At 39.2% G+C, this 21802-nt stretch overlaps 1 protein-coding gene across 1 annotated transcript in view; it reads right to left on the reverse strand.

Moving 5' to 3' along the window:
- The window catches only part of b3glcta (beta 3-glucosyltransferase a), a 152614-nt gene that overhangs the window by 24867 nt on the left and 105945 nt on the right, over positions 1-21802 (reverse strand). The window contains exons 7-10 of the mRNA XM_047392711.1: positions 12570-12706; positions 12399-12462; positions 10442-10573; positions 3506-3575 (exon numbers count right to left, since the gene is read on the reverse strand). Of these exons, the coding sequence (XP_047248667.1) occupies positions 3506-3575; positions 10442-10573; positions 12399-12462; positions 12570-12706 (403 nt within the window). The remainder of the gene's footprint in view (positions 1-3505; positions 3576-10441; positions 10574-12398; positions 12463-12569; positions 12707-21802) is intronic.

Below are 21802 nucleotides of genomic sequence, written 5' to 3' on the forward strand. Positions count from 1 at the left end.
CGGGCATGCAGTATTATGTGTTTTACTGAGACATGGCTGCAGGATCATATTCCCGACTCCAGCGTCTCTCTGCCGGGCTTTTTAACCATACGAGCAGACAGAGATTTAAAGAGGAGCGGCAAATGTAAAGGAGGTGGACTGGCGGTACTTGTGAACAACAGATGGTGTCATCCAGGACATGTTACTGTGAAGTGTCATCTCTGCAGTCCAGATATTGAACTGTTGGCAGTAAGTTTTCGTCCATATTATTTACCCAGAGAGTTCACCAGTGTTATTTTGGTAACAGTTTACGTTCCACCTTCCGCTGTTGCCGGCATCACTGCATGTGATGCCATCAGCTCAGTTGTTGCTAAGCTACAGACACAAAACCCCAATGCTTTTGTGGCAATTTCTGGTGATTTTAACCCTGCTTCAATCTCTGCTACACTTCCAACGTTTCAACAATTTGTCAGCTGCTCTACCAGAGAAAACAAAACATTGGATTTGTTTTATGCAAATGTCAAGGACTCATACATCTCTACAGCAAGACCTTCTCTAGGCAAATCAGATCACAATCTTGTTTTTCTCTGCTCGAAATATAAGCCCCTTGTTCAGAGGCAACCTGTAATAAAGAGGACTGTGAGAAAATGGTCACAGGAAGCTGAAGAAGCTCTGCAAGGTTGCTTTGAGGCTACAGACTGGGACGCACTGTGCCAGCCACATGGAGAGGACATCGATGCCATGACTGAGTGTGTAACCGACTATATAAACTTCTGTGTGGATAACATCATCCCCACCAGAACCGTTAAATTGCTTCCCTAATAACAAACCTTGGATCACCAGTGACCTGAAGGAGCTGTTTAACAAGAAAAAAAGAGCCTTCAGAGAGGGAGACAGAGAATTATTGAGGAGTTTACAGAAGCAACTTAAAGTCAAGATAAGAGACAGCAAGGAGGTGTACAAGAAGAAGTACATGTGTGGATAGGGATGAAGTAGATCACGGGCTTCAAGCAGAAGGATGATCAGACCGATGGAGGTCTGGATAGAGCCAATGAACTAAACACATTCTTCAATAGGTTCAGTTTAGAAACAAGCTTGGCATCCTCCTCTCCTGCTCACAGCCAAACAGACATTCCACCTTCCTTTGACCCACAGGACCCACAGCTGTCCAGAAACACCTCACATTTTTTATCTTACACCTCAGCCCTAGACCCTTCTGCTTCTACATGTTTGCCTTCAACCATATCAGAAGATGCTGATGCTTCCTTTGCTTCCCCCTTCCACCTGTGTGTTTCAAGAAGTCAAGTGAAGATGCAATTGGAGAGACTGAATAGGAATAAGGCTGCAGGTCCAGATCATGTCAGCCATAGAGTCCTGAAGGCCTGTGCAGAGCAGCTCTGTGGGATTCTGCAGCAACTCTTCAATCTTAGCTTGGCCCAGAAGAAGGTTCCGGTGTTGTGGAAGACCTCCTGTCTTGTTCCGGTACCAAAGAAAACTCACCCATCAGTCCTCAATGACTATAGACCTGTTGCCCTGACATCCCACATCATGAAGGTCCTAGAGAGACTCCTGTTGGCCCACCTGAGTAAGCAAATAGTAAAGCATCTGGACCCCCTTCAGTTTGCTTATCGCTGTGGAGTTGGAGTTGAAGATGCCATCATACACCTGCTTCAACAAACCCACTGTCATCTGGACAAAGCCAGCAGCACTGTGATGATCATGTTCTTTGATTTCTCCAGTGCATTTAATACAATCCAACCTGATTTGCTTTGTCAGAAACTCCAGAAGACTCAGGTGGAGGCCTCAACAATCTCCTGGATCAAAGACTACCTGACAAACAGACCACAGTTTGTGAGACTGAAGGGTTATGAGTCTAACCAGGTAGTCAGCAGCACAGGAGCAACACAGGGGACTGTACTCTCACCATTCCTTTTCACTCTGTACACCTCAAACTTCCAGTACAAGACAGACTCCTGTCATCTGCAGAAATACTCGGATGATTCTGCAGTCGTGGGGTGGATCAGAGATGGAGAAGAGGCTGAGTACAGGAAGGTGGTGGACCGCTTTGTGGCATGGTGTGGAAACAATCATCTCATTTTGAACGTGACTAAAACAAAGGAGATGATTGTAGATTTTAAGAGAAACAGGAATAAGTCAAAAACTATTTCTATCATGAGAGAAGAAGTGGAGGTGATGGAGGAGTAGAAATACCTTGGTGTTCACCTGGACAACAGACTAGAGTGGAGATGCAACTGTGAAGCCATCTACAAGAAGGGACAGAGCAGACTGTACTTCTTGAGGAAGCTTAGGTCCTTTGGTGTTTGCAGCAAGATGCTGCATATCTTCTATAAGTCTGTTGTGGAAAGTGTGATCTCTTCTACCATCATCTGCTGGGGAAGCAGCATCAGAGCCAGGGACTTAAAAAAGCTCAACAAGCTGATAAAGAAGGCTGGCTCTGTTCTGGGGACTCCTCTGGAACCTCTGGAGATCATTGTGGAAAGACGGATTCTTCATAAAATGAAGAACATTATGGAGAACCCTGAGCATCCTCTTCATGAGACTGTTGAACAACAACAGATTGTCTTCAGTCAGAGGCTTCTTCAGATCTGCTGTAAGACGGAGCGCTACAGGAGATCCTTCCTGCCCACAGCCATCAGCATCTACAACGGCTCTTTGAAGAAACCTTCATAATGAGCTACAACAACATTTAATTTCCCTTTGGGATTAATAAAGTATTTTTGAATTTGAATTGATTTAAATATGAAATGTTTTCATGTTGTTTTTTTTATAAATCTGAACTAATCTTTGTTCCTATCAACCTAATCATTCCCATTCTTTCAACGTCTGACCATATTAGCAGCTTGGAAGCAGAAACAGTAATTTAAATAATTAGTGAAATTACATTTCAGGCACTCCTTTTAAATATAATACACAATTCATCTGATCCCTCTTTAATTAATTTGCCACTTGCTCTATTGACTTAACCTACTCCATTTTCATCAGCTTAAAAGAGCAGCAGTTACTGTGAAAAGCTTAATGGTGGCCGGAGTGTGCCAGTAAGAGTTACTGTTGAATGAGTGTGCTTTTCCAGCCTTGGTTGAAGCACAGCATTAAGTACTTCACACAATTTTCCTCAACTTCAGCACTAATGAATCCTTTTAAACACGATGGTGGAGGAGTGCGGCGCTGATGGTGTAGGGGTTAATCGCGAGACCATATACAGAGGCTACAGTCCTCGAAGCGGCCGTCCTGGGTTCGATTCCCAAACCCGGTGACATTTGCCAAATGTCTTCCCCTCTCTCTACCCCTCTTTCCTGTCTGCCTACTGTCAAAAAATAGAAAATAAAAGCCACTAGTGCCGAAAAAATACGTTAGTGAAAGATTTTAGTAAAACCAGAAAAGGCACTAAGACAGTTTCACATGTCAGGGGTAAAACAAATGCATTACCCAAAACAGCAGGGCATAAATCTGTAATATTTACAGGAAAATTACGTGTTTTTTTTGTTAGAGTGGGAGCGTGACTCACCTCGCTCACTATGAAACTTTCTGCAGGTTTTCACAGCAACAAATATGTCTTCTTTTTTTACAGGCTCCCCCTTGTGAGAGAAAAAGAGATGAAAATCATAAAAGAAGCAACACATCTATTTAAAAACAATCAAACACTAACCCCATTGTGTCTACAGAACAATATGGAATACAGAACGTAATATATATTTCAGGTTTGCAGAAATTTTAAATGTACAAGCAAGGGATCAGTAGGAAATAAATCTGAATTGGAGATTTCTTTAGATGTGATGTATATCCGTTAATCTGCCTTATGCTCTGCTTTTGAAACCCAAGACAAACAGCTGCTGCTACACATCAACATAATTTTCTTTAACAGTTCAGTCCAAAATCCTAATACATTGTTACATTTCTAAAGTTTTCATAGAAGACATAGAAGTTACCAGAAAAGCAAATAGAAAATTAACTTACAGTTAAATGTAGAGATATAATATTTAATATAATTAACTATGTAAGGCTGTGTTGATAAAAATTTTGAAAGTAGCTTTGTTTTATTACTCTGCATAACCTGATAAAAGTATTCACTTCCTCCAGCTGCAGGCCTTATTCATGTCTGCTTTCAGTGTTGGCTCTGTTTTTTCTCTAGGAGGGTTCCAGGGCTGGGGAGTATGAGATAAGGATGCTTCTCTATGCAGAATTCAGATTCTGTAGTCAATATTCCTGTGAAATAATTACAACAGGTCTCCCCTCTGTTCTCACTGAAATGGACCAGGCCTCTAGTGAGTTACTTTAGAATGCTTGTATAAGAAGGTACAGGCGTTGGACAATGAAACTGAAACACCTATCATTTTAGTGTGAGAGGTTTCATGGCTAAATTGGACCAGCCTGGTAGCCAGTCTTCATTGATTGCACATTGCACCTGTAAGAGCAGAGTGTGAAGGTTCAATTAGCAGGGTAAGAGCACAGTTTTTCTGAAAATATTGAAATGCACACAGCATTATGAGTGACATAGCAGAGTTCAAAAGAGGACAAATTGTTGGTGCACATCTTGCTGGCGCATCTGTGACCAAGACAGCAAGTCTTTGTGATGTATCAAGAGCCACGGTATCCAGGGTAATGTCAGCATACCACCAAGAAGGACGAACCACATCCAACAAGATTAACTGTGGACGCAAGAGGAAGCTGTCTGAAAGGGATGTTCGGGTGCTAACCCGGATTGTATCCAAAAAACATAAAACTACGGCTGCCCGAATCACAACAGAATTAAATGTGCACCTCAACTCTCCTGTTTCCACCAGAACTGTCCGTTGGGAGCTCCACAGGGTCAATATACACGGCCGGGCTGCTATAGCCAAACTTTTGGTCACTCATGCCAATGCCAAACGTTGGTTTCAATGGTGCAAGGAGCGCAAATCTTGGGCTGTGGACAATGTTAAACATGTATTGTTCTCTGATGAGTCCACCTTTACTGTTTTCCCCACATCCGGGAGAGTTACGGTGTGGAGAAGCCCCAAAGAAGCGTACCACCCAGACTGTTGCATGCCCAGAGTGAAGCATGGGGGTGGATCAGTGATGGTTTGGGGTGCCATATCATGGCATTCCCTTGGCCCAATACTTGTGCCAGATGGGGCGTCACTGCCAAGGACTACCGAACCATTCTTGAGGACCATGTGCATCCAATGGTTCAAACATTGTATCCTGAAGACGGTGCCGTGTATCAGGATGACAATGCACCAATACACACAGCAAGACTGGTGAAAGATTGGTTTGATGAACATGAAAGTGAAGTTGAACATCTCCCATGGCCTGCACAGTCACCAGATCTAAATATTATTGAGCCACTTAGGGGTGTTTTGGAGGAAACGCTTTCCTCCACCAGTATCACGTAGTTACCTGGCCACTATCCTGCAAGAAGAATGGCTTAAAATCCCTCTGACCACTGTGCAGGACTTGTATATGTCATTCCCAAGACGAATTGACGCTGCATTGGCCGCAAAAGGAGGCCCTACAGCATACTAATAAATTATTGTGGTCTAAAACTAGGTGTTTCAGTTTCGTTGTCCAACCCCTGTAGTTTCTCTTTTTCTGGCAGAACAGATAATAAAACACTGTTTGAACATGTCCGGTGCTGTTTGCTGTTCTCATCTTGAAAGGTTATTAATAAATGCGTTTGGAGTCATGATTATTGATCTCTTCCTTGTTAAGTTCGATACAGGGGTCCTTGATGTGGTGTGGAGGAGCCTGGTAGCAGCAGTGGCAGATTATCCATGACATCAAACCCACGCAAAGTTGAAAGAATTTGAAGTGGTACTCATCATGCAAGCCTGATGCCAAAGCTGCAACCTCATCACACCTACACCATGCTGGCAGTGCTCCTAGAAAATTGTCGCAATGGCGAAAGGGCTGCTATGGGAATCAAGTCATTTTACTTCTCTAGCTGCAAACAAAGCTATCTCACTGTGCCAACTAAAACTGGTGAAGGTTGAAGGTGCAGATACCTTGCATATATTCAGGGAAATTCTGTAAATTCTAAGAAATTCATAGTGCAGATGTGGTGGGATGGATGGCAAAGCAGCAGGGAAAATCCTTTTTGGTGAATGCTAAGAGCGTAGCAGCATTATGATTTTCCTATCACTCAAATGATGTTTTTTTGTATTTTCCATAATTCAGGTGTTTTGAAAAGCTGTGGAATACCAGGTGAAATTGTGAGGTATTATTAATCCAAATATAGTGTTAAAGCTCCAAGATAAACTTTCAAAAAAGGTCCTGTTCTGTGTTTGTGTCGCTATTACAGTCAGGGCTTTTTTAAAACTGATTTCATTATTGGATCAGGACAAAGAAGCTTAGAGTAAAAAAGAAAAAGCCTGTACAAAAGGATATTTATCCTAAACAAAGCTTGAAATATGCAAGATCCAAGCTGTCACATGACTTAAACTTAACAAAACATCCTGAGATACTACATGACCAGGAAAATCACCAAACTAGAAGCCTTTTTGGAGAAAGTCTGCCTGAACAAGAACTGTACGAGGACAAAATTGGCAATTTTCATGCAAGATGCTAGTGCTTTAAAAAAAAAAAAAAAAACTTTATGTTGCAAAAAAGAATCCACATTGTAATGTTTTACCTGTAATGCATTATACCAAACAGTCCATGTTTGTTTCACAATTTCAGATGCCCTCATATAAACAGGTCAACAAAAAGTGTTTTGACTTCACAATTATATATATTACAACATAGATACATACATACATATATGTATACATGCATACATACAAATATGTGTGTGTGTGTGTGCTTGCTGCTGAGTGAGAACCATTTTTCGTTTTTGTTCATATTCGAGTTTAGGTTAGGGTTAGGGATACACTGGTAATGGTTTAGGGGTGGGGTCAGGGTTGGCCACTGAAATAAATGAAAATGAATTGAAGTCAATGAGAAAAAATGTGTGTGTACTGTATAAAAACATTTAAGTCTAAAAGAATTCAGGACTCTGAGGCAAAATAATAAAAATAATAAAAAAAATTATTTCAATATAACAGCGCTAAGTTCCAAGGTGAAGATTTGTAGACCAAAGGCCTTTTATTTTTACTCTGTCTTTTTCTGCTCACTCCTATTTGCCTACAAAGACCTCAATGGAATATTAGATCAAAGAGGTTTGAAAAGCATGAATGTATAATAGGTATCTTACCACTAGTCTGTCCTGAAATGCCAGGCATATTGAGAGAAAGCATACAGGACCTGATGAGTTAGTACCAAAAATGAAAAGGATGCGTTGTACCGCTCTGCCTTGAAAAATCTACCTCAGGAGAATCTTGACTTTTTTTGCTGACACTGTAGCCAGATGCAGTTTTTAATGTACTTGGTTATTTACTTTTTAACCATTTTATTAAGAAAAGGCTGAGAATGCCATATCACCTTATGTTTCAAACAGAAACTTTTCCTTGCCTAGTTATTAAATCTGTGACCTCTATGTTTTTATGTCCAAAATAGTGCTGTGGTAGTGTTTTCTGTTGAAAAACATGTACCTTATGAGGACAGAGATGCCTGTAAATAGGAAGGGTTACGACAAACAAACCAGACCCAGAAACTAAAATTGCACCAGTTGTGTGTGTGTGTTTGTCTGTGTGTGATTTGAATACTAAAGTTAGTAAAGACTTGATTTTTTTTCTTTTTCAGTCAAAACTGTCCCAGAGGGAAGTAAGAAAAATTAGAATAGGGACATATTCCAGTGCTGTTCTTGCAGCCCAAAAATATACCTTACCTCATCAATCAATCAATGAAACTAGAGACACACACACATCCATGCAAAGTTTCCACTTCTTTTCAACATTACTGACAGCGTTATAGGGTTTGGGGTTTGTCTACAAAATGAATTTGATAGAATTTGTCCACAAGTTGTGTAAAGTTTTATTCCTCTGCAGTTCAAAACTGTTATTACCTTACTCACAAATTTTGCTGACTGACACTAAATTACCAGCTTCAAATCAGCAAACTCAGCAAAAAGAATGACCTCCAAAAGGTCTTTGCTAATTTCCCATGAAACACAGAAGGTTCAGTATTTTTAACTATATATATCATAGAAAAGATACTCAAAGTCACTTCCTGACAGATTCTAATTTTGTATGGATGTCTCATGTAGGTCTAAGCATGAGAAAATGCAGCTGATTTTGTGGAACAATAAGTTATGTCACATCTTTAAAGCTTGTGAGTTGCTTTTTATGTACCTCCTTCTTGGGTGGTGCATGTATTTTAGGATGAAGGATATAAAAAATACAGTATTCTAATGTATTGCATGTTACTTCTATTGTGACAAGACAAAGTTTTTTGTGGACATTTTGTTTTCAATGGACTTCTTCTACAAGGTGTTACATCAAGAACAAGAGGTGCTCCAAGTGTTAGGCGAGCAAAGTGAATCTTCATCAGCGCAGACAGAGCATCAAGATAGTGTACCATGAAATAAGTTCATATAAATCTTTATCATTAATGTTTTTGTTGGTGTGGCATTTGACAACCAGCAGTGCATATGTGTGAAATAAACAAATGCATCTGAAAAAAAAAGATCATCAAAAAGTATATTTATTTCAGTAATTCCATTCAGAAAGTGAAACTCATTTATTCTCAATATTTAATACACAAACAGTCATATTTCAAATATTTATTTTTGTTAATGTTTTTAACTATGGTCTAGAGCAATAGAAAATCCAAAATTCAGTTTCTCAGAAAACTTGAATAATATATAAGACCAAACAAATGATTAAAAGAGAAATGTCATCATACTTAAGTAGGTCTATGTACTGCACAATATATGCACTCAAAAACTGAAGTAATACATATAATAAATTACATGTATTACTGCAGGACTGCAACCTTGAATGGAGGTTATCATCCCAGGTTGCTTTAATATGGGCTTGTCTGCAATGTTGTGTCCGATGTCCCATCTTCCACTTGACTATGGTCAATACTAGTCAATACTCCAATGATTCTCTATGGAGTTTACGTCAGGCCAGCTTACTGACCAATCGAGCACAATGATACTAGGCAATTTGAAATCTGACGGTGTATCAGATTGGTACTTTTGGCAGTGCGGGCAGGTGCCAAGGTTAGCTGGAAAACAAAATCAGAATCTCCATAAAGTTTGTTAGCAGAGGGCAGCTTAAAATGCTGGTAGATGGCTGCATTGGCCTTGACTTGTTAAACACAGTGGACCAACACCAGCAGCTGACTTGGGTTCTGAAATGATTACGGAGTGTGAAAACTTCACACTGCAATAACTGAACCTCAAGCAGCTTTGATTCTGTGTTTCTCCACTTTGACTAAAGTTGTGGGGACCTTGATTTCCAAATAAAATTAATAATTTTATTATGCATCGAAAATGAGGACTTTGGGCCACTGAGCAACAGTCTGGATCTTTTTTCCTTAGCCCAGGGAAGGCACCTGTAACACTGAGAGGGTTCTTCAAGCACTGGTTCTGGTCCTATGTAATATTCTATTTTTCTAAGAAACATAATTTTGGGTTTTCATCAGCTGTAAGCCATAATAATCACAATTAGCAGAAATAAATGCTGGAAATATATCACTCCGGGTGTAATGATTCTTAGTTATATTGAGTTTGAATTTTTTAATTAATTTACCAACGTAAATTCACTTTTGGATTCTACTATATTTGTGGATTATAAGGATAGGCAGATAGGCAATAGTGTAATGCAAATATCCCAAGCCCAATAAGGGAGAGCTAACATATTTATTTACTTTTGGAATATCAGTTCAGCTTCCCTTTAAACAACCATATTTATCACAACAAAAATTTTAACACTGAGCAAGTTCCAATGTTGACCATCCTTTACAGGTTAGTAGAGAAAATAAAGACAGCCTATAAATAATGTATGTTTGGTGATTTATGTTAAATCCAAATAGCAACACATGTAAAATGTCACATATTCCAAGTGCCTAAACACAAAAGCCCATAATAAGAACACCTGTTAGCAGAACATACGAGAAGGGATATTTAAGCCTCTTAGAACTGTCTCTCATTTTGCAAAATTTACATTTTAATTGAGACCTTTTTCATTCTGTAATCTAAATAATGAAGACAAGCTACAGTGTATTTATGTATGCTTATTACAAAGAAAAATTAATTGATAAAGAGAATAAACCTGAAAAGATTTTGATAAAAGAAAACAGAAGGGGGGGTGGGGGGGTGGGGGGGGGATATAAGCAGAAGTTGCTTAGCAACAAGGGATGACTTCAGTCTTGGCGAACAAGATCTAATTTAGCAAAACAAAATCAAGACTTCTTTATGCAGTTAATGCATTGTGTTCTACTGAATGGCATATAAAAGCAAAGCTTTACAATCTAATGTCCACCAGTAACAAACAGTATGCTAATCTTGATGTCTGACGGTAATTTAATATTCTTATGTTTTTGGGATTTTATGACTATTGAACACAGAGCAGATACTCACACACAGTGGAGGGTCTTTGCTTAGAGTGGTTGCACAATGCTGAGAATGTGGAGAGCCCTCTGGCTCCGTGCACAATTCAGTGACAGCAGTGAGATGGGGTCCCTTTCCATTGTCCCAGATATACAAAGCAATCTAAAAATAAAAAAAAGGATCTGTTTGAGTTAAAATGCTAATGACAGGGTTAATTAGTTATTCATCAAAAACAAAAAACAAAAAAACAACAAGACATTTGGTAGTGTCTTACAGTCAATAGCATTGTATTAACAACAAAAATAAATACAGAAAATTTACTGAGTAAAAATAAAAACCAGAAATGTTTATGCCTAAGACACAGGAGAATAAAGAGCCTGAAATTGCTTGTGAAATAATTTTATGCCTTTTTCTAGACAACAAAGAAAAAATGCTGAAGGTTATCAAGCTTTAAAGATCACTACAAATAAAAGTGGACTGACCAAAATGTAGCCAATCAACTCTGAGGCCTGTAGTGTACAGAAAACTCTAAATTAAGTGACATCATTGTAAGATCCAGATAATGTATAATTTCTTTCTTTCTTTCTTTTATTAACTGATTTTTAAATGCATTTACAGCCTTGTTCCAGAGAGTCAGTAAAATGATTTTAAATTGAATCACTGCAGGTTTTTTAATCCGTTGAACCTGATGCACGTACTTTTCTTTGTTTTTGTATTATTATTTTCTGCTGTGATTATTCATTATCTTTTTTCTGTGTGTGTATTTCACAAAAACGTTTGCCATTTGTTAATATATATTCTTAAATTTGTAGCTTTGAATAATAAGTATAATTGTAAAATGGAAAGGAAAAAATCATATGGTTTCAAAACCAACACGTCAAATCCAGTGCTAACAACCGCCTTCAGAAGTCTCCTTTTTCTTTTTTATGTAAGAGAACATAATAATATCATGAAGACTAAATAACACAGCAGACAGATCTTGGATAAAGTTGTGAAGAAGTTTAAAGCAGGGTTACATGTAGCGTATCAATAAATATGGCACTGTTAAATCCACCATCCATAAATGGAAAGATATTTGCACAACTGCCAACCTAACGAGACATGGCCTTCCACCTAGATTAACAGGCAGAGCAGGAAGAGGATTAATTATAGAAGCAGCCCAGATACCCAAATGCACCTCTGGAGGAGCTAGAGACAGCCACAGCTCAAGTGGATGAATTTATAAACCGGAAAGTTATTAGTTGAGCACTCTGCAAATCTGGCCTTTGTGGAAAGATGCAAAGGTTGGTAAAATGAGCTAAACACAGGATATTTCTGGGCAAAAAAACTGTTAGAGGCTGTAAAAATCGTTAGAATGTGAGCAAAGTTTAATTTCCTTCAGGACAACAACCCTAAACAAATATCCAGTGGTACAATGGTTCAGATCAAAGCATGTTAATATGTTGGAATGACCTGGACAAAAATCGAATGACAATCATTGGCAGGACATGAAAACTGATTCATGAATGCTCTCCATTCAATCTGATAGAGCTTAAACTATTTAAAAAATATGAATGGGCAAAAAAAATCATTAAAAACTAAAATGATATTAACAAGTAATGCAGTTGCAGACATAAATTCAGGCAAATATTATTTCTAAGCAAAAAAAATATATATTATTTTTATACCTCAGGAAAGCACAGTAAATATTACTTTAATCTCCAGGAAATAACTCATGCCATCTAAAATTGAACCACCTTTAGAAGACTTTGCCTGATAAGTCTAATGTCATATTTGCTTGACAAAATCCCACGATGCTTCCCTGAATGAATTCTGGTAAGAAAAAAAAGTGACTCAAAGCCACACTGTGACAATTCCCCAACATAATGAGATTTACTTCAAGGTTAGATGGATCGTGCCTTTCTCTTTCTGCACAAATAGATAATACAGTTGTACGCATGTACAGAGTTGAGTCTGAAAACTAAAATAGTTTTAAACATCTTCTTACCTCATGTTTTAGGTCAATAGTGAAGTCAGATTTCAGTGGCTCATCCCTCACTTTGTTTGCAAGCCTAAAGAAAAAAAATCAAACCACACATCTTGTGATGAAATACACATTACACAGCATGTTGTCTACTGACTCCTGTTTGATGTGAAATCAAAGAAATTTACTACTTACCGAACAACTAGGGGCATGCTTAAAGCCCAAGCAGCAGCAAAGTCTGGATATTTAAAGACTGAGGGATTCTCTGCAAAGGCATAGTGATGGATAATGGTCGACTCCTCATCATGGAGAGGCTTGCCGAGAAACCACTCCTGATAATAAAGTTTCAGGAACACATTTCATCATGTCAGTAGTAGTGAAAACATGTTTTTTTTTTTTTTTACCATTAACATACAATGATATTTCAAAGAAACATTACGGCTGCTGGCCCAATTAAGCCACTTTCACGCTGCGCTTGTCAGAGAATCTTTGAAATTATTTCCACTGAGTAGGTTTGCTACTTGCTGGGGAAATAATCTGACTTTTTGAAGGAACAAACTTGAAAAAATGCCAGATACTGCAGCTGCTAAGTTGCTGAGTGTAATGTTTGACATTTCTAGTTAGAATTATCTTTAGAATATTATCCATTTCTCGATAACTAAATTCCATCAGAATGGAAATCACTCTGGTCTAATAAGGGGATGCTGTAAACCCAACTACACTGTTTAGAAAAATACAGGGAACACTTAAACAACACAATATAACTCCAAGTAAATCAAACTTCTGTGAAATCAAACTGTCCACTTAGGAAGCAACACTGATTGACAATCAATTTCACCTGCTGTTGTGCAAATTAAATAGACAACAGGGGGAAATCTTTGGCGATTAGCAAGACACACTCAATAAAGGAGTGGTGCTGCAGGTGGGGACCACAGACCACTTCTCAGTACGTATGCCTTCTGGCTGATGGTTTGGTCACTTTTGAATGTTGGTGGTGCTTTCACACTCGTGGTAGCATGAAACGGACTCTACAACCCACACAAGTGGCTGAGGTAGTGCAGCTCATCCAGGATGGCACATCAATGCAAGCTGTGGAAAGGTTTGCTGTGTCTGTCAGAGTAGAGTCCAGAACCTGGAGGCGCTACCAGGAGACAGGCCAGTACACCAGGAGACATGGAGGAGGCCATAGGAGGGCAACAACCCAGCAGCAGGACCGCTACCTCCGCCTTTATGCAAGGAGGAACAGGAGGAGCACTGCCAGAGCCCTGCAAAATGACCTCCAGCAGGCCACAAATGTGCATGTGTCTGCACAAACGGTTAGAAACCGACTCCGTGAGGATGGTATGAGGGCCCGACGTCCACAAATGGAGGTTGTGCTCACAGCCCAACCCTGTGCAGGACGCTGGGCATTTACGAGAGAACACCAGGATTGGCAAATTTGCCAGGTTCACACTGAGCACATGTGACAGACGTGACAGAGTCTGGAAACACTGTGGAGAGCAATCTGCTGTCTACAACATCCTTCAGCATGACCGGTTTGGCAGTGGGTCAGTAATGGTGTGGGGTGGCATTTCTTTGGAGGGCTGCATGGCCCTCCACGTGCTCGCCAGAGGTAGCCTGATGGCCATTAGGTACCGAGATGAGATCCTCAGACCCCTTGTGAGACCAGATGCTGGCGCCTCATGTGGCTGGAGTGTGTCAGCAGTTCCTGCAAGATGAAGACATTGAAGCTATGGACTGGCCCGCCCGTTCCCCAGACCTGAATCCGACTGAGCACATCTGGGACATCATGTCTCGCTCCATCCACCAACGTCATGTTGCACCACAGGCTGTCCAGTAGTTGGTGGAAGCGTTAGTCCAGGTCTGGGAGGAGATCCCTCAGGAGACCATCCACCGTCTCATCAGGAGCATGCCCAGGCGTTGTAGGGAGGTCATACAGGCACATGGAGGCCACACACAATACTGAGCCTCATTTTGACTTGTTTTAAGGACATAACATCAAAGTTGGATCAGCCTGTAGTGTGTTTTTCCACTTTAATTTTGTGTGTGACTCCAAATCCAGGGCTCCATTGGTTAATACATTTGATTTCCATTGATGATTTTTGTGTGATTTTGTTGTCAGCTCATTCAACTTTGTACAGAACAAAGTATTCAATGAGAATATTTCATTCATTCAGATCTAGGATGTGTTATTTGAGTGTTCCCTTTATTCTTTTGAGCAGTGTATATTATTTATGACAAAAGCAATGTATGAAGGGCCAAACAATTTGTTTGATAGATTTAAATTAGCAGGCACTGCATTTCAGCACAATAATATTCTATCTTTAAAATGTTAGTACTGTCAACTTTAGATATGTTTTATTTATTTATTTATTAGTTCTCAAGCAAATGTCATGACATCTCTCAATGAAATGAAGTAGGTCATGGAGCAAAATGTCAACTTAGCTCCAACCTTTCGCCAAAGTCATTCAACTGAATACCCGAAATAGACTTAGGAGAACATTTCTCTGAGGTGAACCACTTGTTTTGGGAAACCCACAAACATTTGTGTGAAAGCAATACTTTATGAAGTAATGGTATACTTTTCCTCTAAAGCTAAAATATAGGACTGATCAACAGAAATGACAAACATTTTTAAAGTACAAGAGAGATAACTTATGCTGATACAGTGCTGGTGAGAACAAAATACAACAAGATAAACACCAAACAGGACTTAAGGCAAACTACAAAGTACCATTGTAGAGTTACGGTCAATGTTTTAGTTGGGTTTTTTAATGGTTTCTGTATTTTTTACCACACACCAGATCAATCAGAACATCTTAGAAGTTTATATGGCTGTTCATAGAAAGAAAACCAAATTTATGAAAACATTCAATAATAAAAGTATTGACCCAACTTATTCATCGCTTCTGTGTTTGGCTCTGGCAAGCTTGATAACAACTCTTGGGCCCAATCCTGGCTGATGATGATCCATTCTTCTCCCATTTGGGAGGCTTATCACAATTTGTTTGCCATCTGATTTGTGAGAGTTGATTTTAAATGGGTTCAGGACCAGACAAATTATGAACCAATGCTGCAGCCAACAGTCAAAAATGTCAGTGTTATTAACTTGGAGTAATTTTATTTTTACTTTTACATTGTGACACAGTGCCTTACCACATGCTGGAAAATAAACACATAACCATGAACTTGTAGGTAAAATGTTTCTGTAGGAAATGTTTTATATTTTAGCCATGAAAGTGCTCGTGCTAGAATTATGAGCAATCCACTAACTAGGACACTAAATCAACCCCAACACATATATTGGAAGTATGGTTAAGTGTTGACACAACTCAAGACTTATACCAGTGCTAACTCTTTCGTCTATGAACAAATTACTTTTAAAATTAGACAAATATTCAGTAGGAGGATTTATCAGAACAAAAATACTCGTTTTAGCCTGTCATTGTACTTCAGGTAAAAGTCTAGTGTCACCTTGACGTTTTACCCGGAATTTGAATCTTCGTCATCATTCTTGGCACAAGCCGACTCTCCCAAAATCGTTGCCTTACTGTACCAGTGATTTTCAAGGTCTGCACTGGTGGCAACACCATTCTGCTCACTCTAGCTCACTCTTCAGAAAAAATTGAAGTTGTTGATCTGGAAATCTGTTCTTCTAGATGTGATATTCTAGGCAGCAGTTTCCTCACATGTGATGTCATTTTAATACAAAGCGGGGCTGCTCTCTTTGCTTTGGCGGTAACCATTACTAATACCACAAAACAGTGATTTCATGCTGACCTGTCATTCTTTTCTAGCAATTAGTGTAATAATAAGATTGAGTAATGTAAAGTCCCTTTCACTTGTGCTAAATATATGACTACATTAAAATTATGTTGAATGATCAGCTTATGTCTGGGTAAAAATAGAGTAAAACATATATTTTTTCACACAAAGTAGGCTCACTGTGTTGCATCTGATCTGTCTGCACAATAATCTAACGGGTCCTACATATTTTTTCTGTGAGAATTTCACACTTTTCTAAACTAAACTTGTCCATTTAATTTCTGATGAAATTACATAATGATAAAGTTCTAAATTAATATATGGCAAATATTACAACTGTTGTTAAAACTGGTTTGTCTGAAATTTGTTCTTTTCTTGTGAGAATGCCTTACCTCCTAAATTAAGTGAAAACTTGATTTGCCATCTTCACCTCAAACTAACACTGACCACACTGAGCTGGTAACACTTGAGAGAGAATATTTTAGCTGAAGGGCATTTTGTAATAAATCAAGTCGTCAGGATGTTGTACTTTGTCTTCCCTCCTCCTCAGGAGGAAGCTGTTAATATGCATGCAATATTTAAAACCATATTTTCCTTGAATTAAAACACCATGCAGGTTTTATACAAGGCAGTAAAAGAGCAGAGCACTGCTAACCTATGCATTTGCTGATGGAAATGAGTGATTATTAAATCCTGCTGGCTTAACATCAAAGTGTAATTAGAACATTATGTTCTTGTTACAGATCTTGGTACAGCTCAAACACAAATCTGTCCCGGTTATTTGGATTAATTTAAAAAATCGAAAAATGAGCCGTTTAATGATGGGGAAAAGGATATTTAATTACAGCATCTGTTTATGTCTTTTTTGCAGCATCAATTCCATATTTATTATCTGGCAACCATAATAGGCTGTATAGATAGATTGTTTTTTAAGACAAGCTTTAATTAAGAGTTTAAATTAAGTCTAAAAGATTTAACTGAAGGGTTGATGCTGTAAGCTGAAGGAGTTTAGAGGACTTTGACAGATACAGAAGAACTACAGCCAAACTGCTACCATATAGTCCCATGACTATATAGTAAAGTGGGTGAAAAAGTATTGACACCCAGTGAATTTGCTTACATTTCGTAATGTAACAACCACAAATCTATTTTATTGTTTTTCCAAGAGGCTCATGGCAACTTTGAAGGAGCTGCAGAGGTCCACAGCTCAAGTGCAATATTCTGTTGATCAAACAACTATTAGTTGTGCAGTATAAAAAAAATATTTTTCCCACCCTTTTTAAAGAGGGGTAAGAAGAAATCAATTGCTGCAATTTGCCACAGTCCATGAAGAGGATAAAACAAGCATGTGGAAGAGTGTTCTGGTCAGATGAGACCAAACATTTTCAATTTCTGGCCAACATACTAAGTTTGTTGGCCAGGTTTGTACGGCACAAAAAAATAACACTAAACGTCTACCGAGCCTCATGATGCCCAAGATGTTACATAGTGGTGTACATTTTAGACTGTGGAACAACTGAAAATATGTCTTATATTCTAGGCTCTTCAAAGTAGCCACCTTTTGCTTTGATTACTGCTCCGCACACTCTTGGCATTCTGTTGATGAGCTTCAAGAGGTTGCCACCTGAAATGGTTTTCACTTCACAGGTGTGCCCTGTCAGGTTTAATAAGTGGAATTTCAAGCCTTATAAATGGGGTTGGGACCATCAGTTGTGTTGTGCAGGAGGTGGATACAGTACACAGTTGATAGTCCTACTGAATAGACTGTTAGAATTAGTATTATGGCAAGAAAAAAGCAGCTAAGTAAAGAAAAACGAGTGGCCATCATTACTTTAAGAAATGAAGGTCAGTCAGTTCGAACAATTGGGAAAACTCTTAAAGTGTCCCCAAGTGCAGTCGCAAAAACCATCAAGCGCTACAAAGAAACTGGCTCACATGAGGACCGCCCCAGGAACGGAAGACCAAGAGTCACCTCTGCTGCGGACGATAAGTTCATCCGAGTCACCAGCCTCAGAAATCGCAGGTTAACAGCAGCTCAGATCAGAGAACAGGTCAATGCCACACAGAGTTCTAGCAGCAGACACATCTCTAGAACAACTGTTAAGAGGAGACTGTGTGAATCAGGCCTTCATGGTAAAATAGCTGCTAGGAAACCACTGCTGAGGACAGGCAACAAGCAGAAGAGACTTGTTTGGGCTAAAGAACACAAGGAATGGACATTAGACCAGTGGAAATTTGTGCTGTGGTCTGATGAGTCCAAGTTTGAGATCTTTGGTTCCAACCACCGTGTCTTTGTGCGGCGCAGAAGAGGTGAACGGATGGACTCTACATGCCTGGTTCCCACCGTGAAGCATGGAGGAGGAGGTGTGATGGTGTGGGGGTGCTTTGCTGGTGACACTGTTGGGGATTTATTCAAAATTGAAGGCATACTGAACCAGCGTGGCTACCACAGCATCTTGCAGCGGCATGCTATTCCATCCGGTTTGCGTTTAGTTGGACCATCATTTATTTTTCAACAGGACAATGACCCCAAACACACCTCCAGGCTGTGTAAGGGCTATTTGACCAAGAAGGAAAGTGATGGGGTGCTGCGCCAGATGACCTGGCCTCCACAGTCACCGGACCTGAACCCAATCGAGATGGTTTGGGGTGAGCTGGACCGCAGAGTGAAGGCAAAAGGGCCAACAAGTGCTAGGCATCTCTTGGAACTCCTTCAAGACTGTTGGAAAACCATTTCAGGTGACTACCTCTTGAAGCTCATCAACAGAATGCCAAGAGTGTGCGGAGCAGTAATCAAAGCAAAAGGTGGCTACTTTGAAGAACCTAGAATATAAGACATATTTTCAATTGTTTCACACTTTTTTGTTCAGTATATAATTCCACATGTGTTAATTCATAGTTGTGATGCCTTCAGTGTGAAGCTACAATATTAATAGTCATGAAAATAAAGACAACTCTTTGAATGAGAAGGTGTGTCCAAACTTTTGGTATGTACTGTATATACACACGCAGTACTGTGTTTTAGGCAGGTGTGATGTTGCTGTAAACAAAGAATGCTTTCAAAAATTGAAGTGTTACTCATTTATTCTGATCAATCAACAAAATGCAGTGAATGAAGAAAAGAGAAATCTAAATCAAATCAACATTTGGTGTGGCCGCCCTTTCCCTTCAAAACAGCATCAATTCTTCTAGGTAGACTTGCACACAGTTTTTGAAGGAACTCGGCTGGTAGGTTGTTTCAAAGATCTCGGAGAACTAACCGCAGATCTTCTGTGGATGTAAGCTTTCTCACACCCTTCTGTCTCTTCATGTAATCCCAGGCACACTCCATGATGTTTAGATCAGGGCTCTGCGGGGGCCATAGCATCATTTCCGGTAAGTCTTTTTCTTCTTTACGCTGAATATAGTTCTTAATGACTTTGGCTGTATGTTTGAGTTCGCTCACGTAGCATTTTGTAAATTGATAAAAATAAACATCATTTTTGAAAGCATTCTTTGTTTACAGCATTTTTTCATACCTGCCTAAAACTTTCACACAGTATTGTATATTATGATTATTAATGAATGAATATATCAAACATTATAATTAAAAATCATAATTCAGAAAAATAATTTTCTTAACAAAATTCATTGTTTACGAATAGAAATCAGAAATCATGTCCTCTGGTGTTGTGATTATGGGGTCGAAGCTCTTAATAATTACAATTAGTTAAATATCATTAGTAGTTGATAATTATTAACCAAAACCACGCTAAATGTCACTGTTTAATCAGCTGCTCCACTGATCGGTGGGGGAACTTACACCTTATTTTCACAGATAAATCACTCTTGCACAAAATAAACACAAACGCTTCTCTTTATATATGTGAACATTTATTGAAACCATATAGCTCTGATATAAATGCTATTCTGGTCCAAAAAACTTCACCTAACTATTAAGCACTATTCTACAAAAAGAGTAAAATGATTACCTTACAAATAACAAAACAAAACATATGTGCATTGAGTGTCTATGAATATCAAACCAGTTTTATGGACAAAATGTGCAAGTTGGGTTTACTTGGAAAGTGAAGCCCTCCCGGTGCGCTGATGTGGCGATCAGCTGGTAGAATGGTGGGCTGCGCCCTTAGCCACTCACAGCTGATTACCCCAAATCTCGAACAAAGGGTCATAAAACTCTGAGGCGGAAACTTAGTGGAAAAACTCCAGTAATAAAGCTGGGACAAAGGAGTGGTTAGGCCACGAGGCCCAGACCGCAGCTGCTTTGAATGGAAAACGTTTAAATGTCCAACTATAACTCCTGGCGGATTTGGGATCAGCTGGACAAAAACATAAACATGCACCTTGCTGATCGCATCCGCCCTCCACGATCAAGCTACACTTGTACAGCAATTGAAACAGCTCAGCATAAAATACTTCAATCATTATTGCATGCAAAAAGTTAATACCGTGGATTAACTACTGGTGATTCTAAATCACCTTAAACTATGCCTCACCCTGCCCAGACCTCTAAATGCACCTATCTGATTTAATATAAAAAGAACGAAATTACTCTGACGTTGATTTCTTCTCTTCACCGGTGTGAGGATGGATTGTAGGTCTGAAGAAAAAAACGAGGTGGAGAGGGGCTGGAGCATCACGAGTCCATGAACACTCAAAACAGACAGCTTCTCCTCCGTCCAGAACAGGGAAAATATGAGGAACCGTTGATGTCGATGGAATCAACAAGGAGGAAAGCTTAGCTCCTTGGCAACACCTCTGTGGGTTTTGACCTGAACCAGAGTATCGGCGGGGTTTTCGATCTGTTATGAATCTTCTGACCTTCTTATATCAGACAGATTTCCAGCTTTCAAGCTATTCTGGGAATGGCCGTGTGGAGGAAAAGCCTACGAGCTTCCCGTGAGACACACTGTAAATGGCAATAAAAGTTTGGTTTCCGCGGGTTTTATAATCACGGGTGAGCTGCGACGCCTGTCTGATGACCCCAACCATACATATATATACACATATATATGTATATACATATATATGTATATATATATATATATATATATATATATATATATATATATATATACAGGTCCTTCTCAAAAAATTAGCATATTGTGATAAAGTTCATTATTTTCTATAATGTAATGATGAAAATGTAACATTCATATATTTTAGATTCATTGCACACTAACTGAAATATTTCAGGTCTTTTATTGTCTTAATATGGATTATTTTGGCATACAGCTCATGAAAACCCAAAATTCCTATCTCACAAAATTAGCATATTTCATCCGACCAATAAAAGAAGAGTGTTTTTAATACAAACAACGTCAACCTTCAAATAATCATGTACAGTTATGCACTCAATACTTGGTCGGGAATCCTTTGGCAGAAATGACTGCTTCAATGCGGCGTGGCATGAAGGCAATCAGCCTGTGGCACTGCTGAGGTCTTATGGAGGCCCAGGATGCTTTGATAGCGGCCTTTAGCTCATCCAGAGTGTTTGGTCTTGAGTCTCTCAACGTTCTCTTCACAATATCCCACAGATTCTCTATGGGGTTCAGGTCAGGAGAGTTGGCAGGCCAATTGAGCACAGTGATACCATGGTCAGTAAACCATTTACCAGTGGTTTTGGCACTGTGAGCAGGTGCCAGGTCGTGCTGAAAAATGAA

Source organism: Girardinichthys multiradiatus, chromosome 18, assembly GCF_021462225.1.
Source record: "Girardinichthys multiradiatus isolate DD_20200921_A chromosome 18, DD_fGirMul_XY1, whole genome shotgun sequence".
Taxonomy (NCBI): domain Eukaryota; kingdom Metazoa; phylum Chordata; class Actinopteri; order Cyprinodontiformes; family Goodeidae; genus Girardinichthys; species Girardinichthys multiradiatus.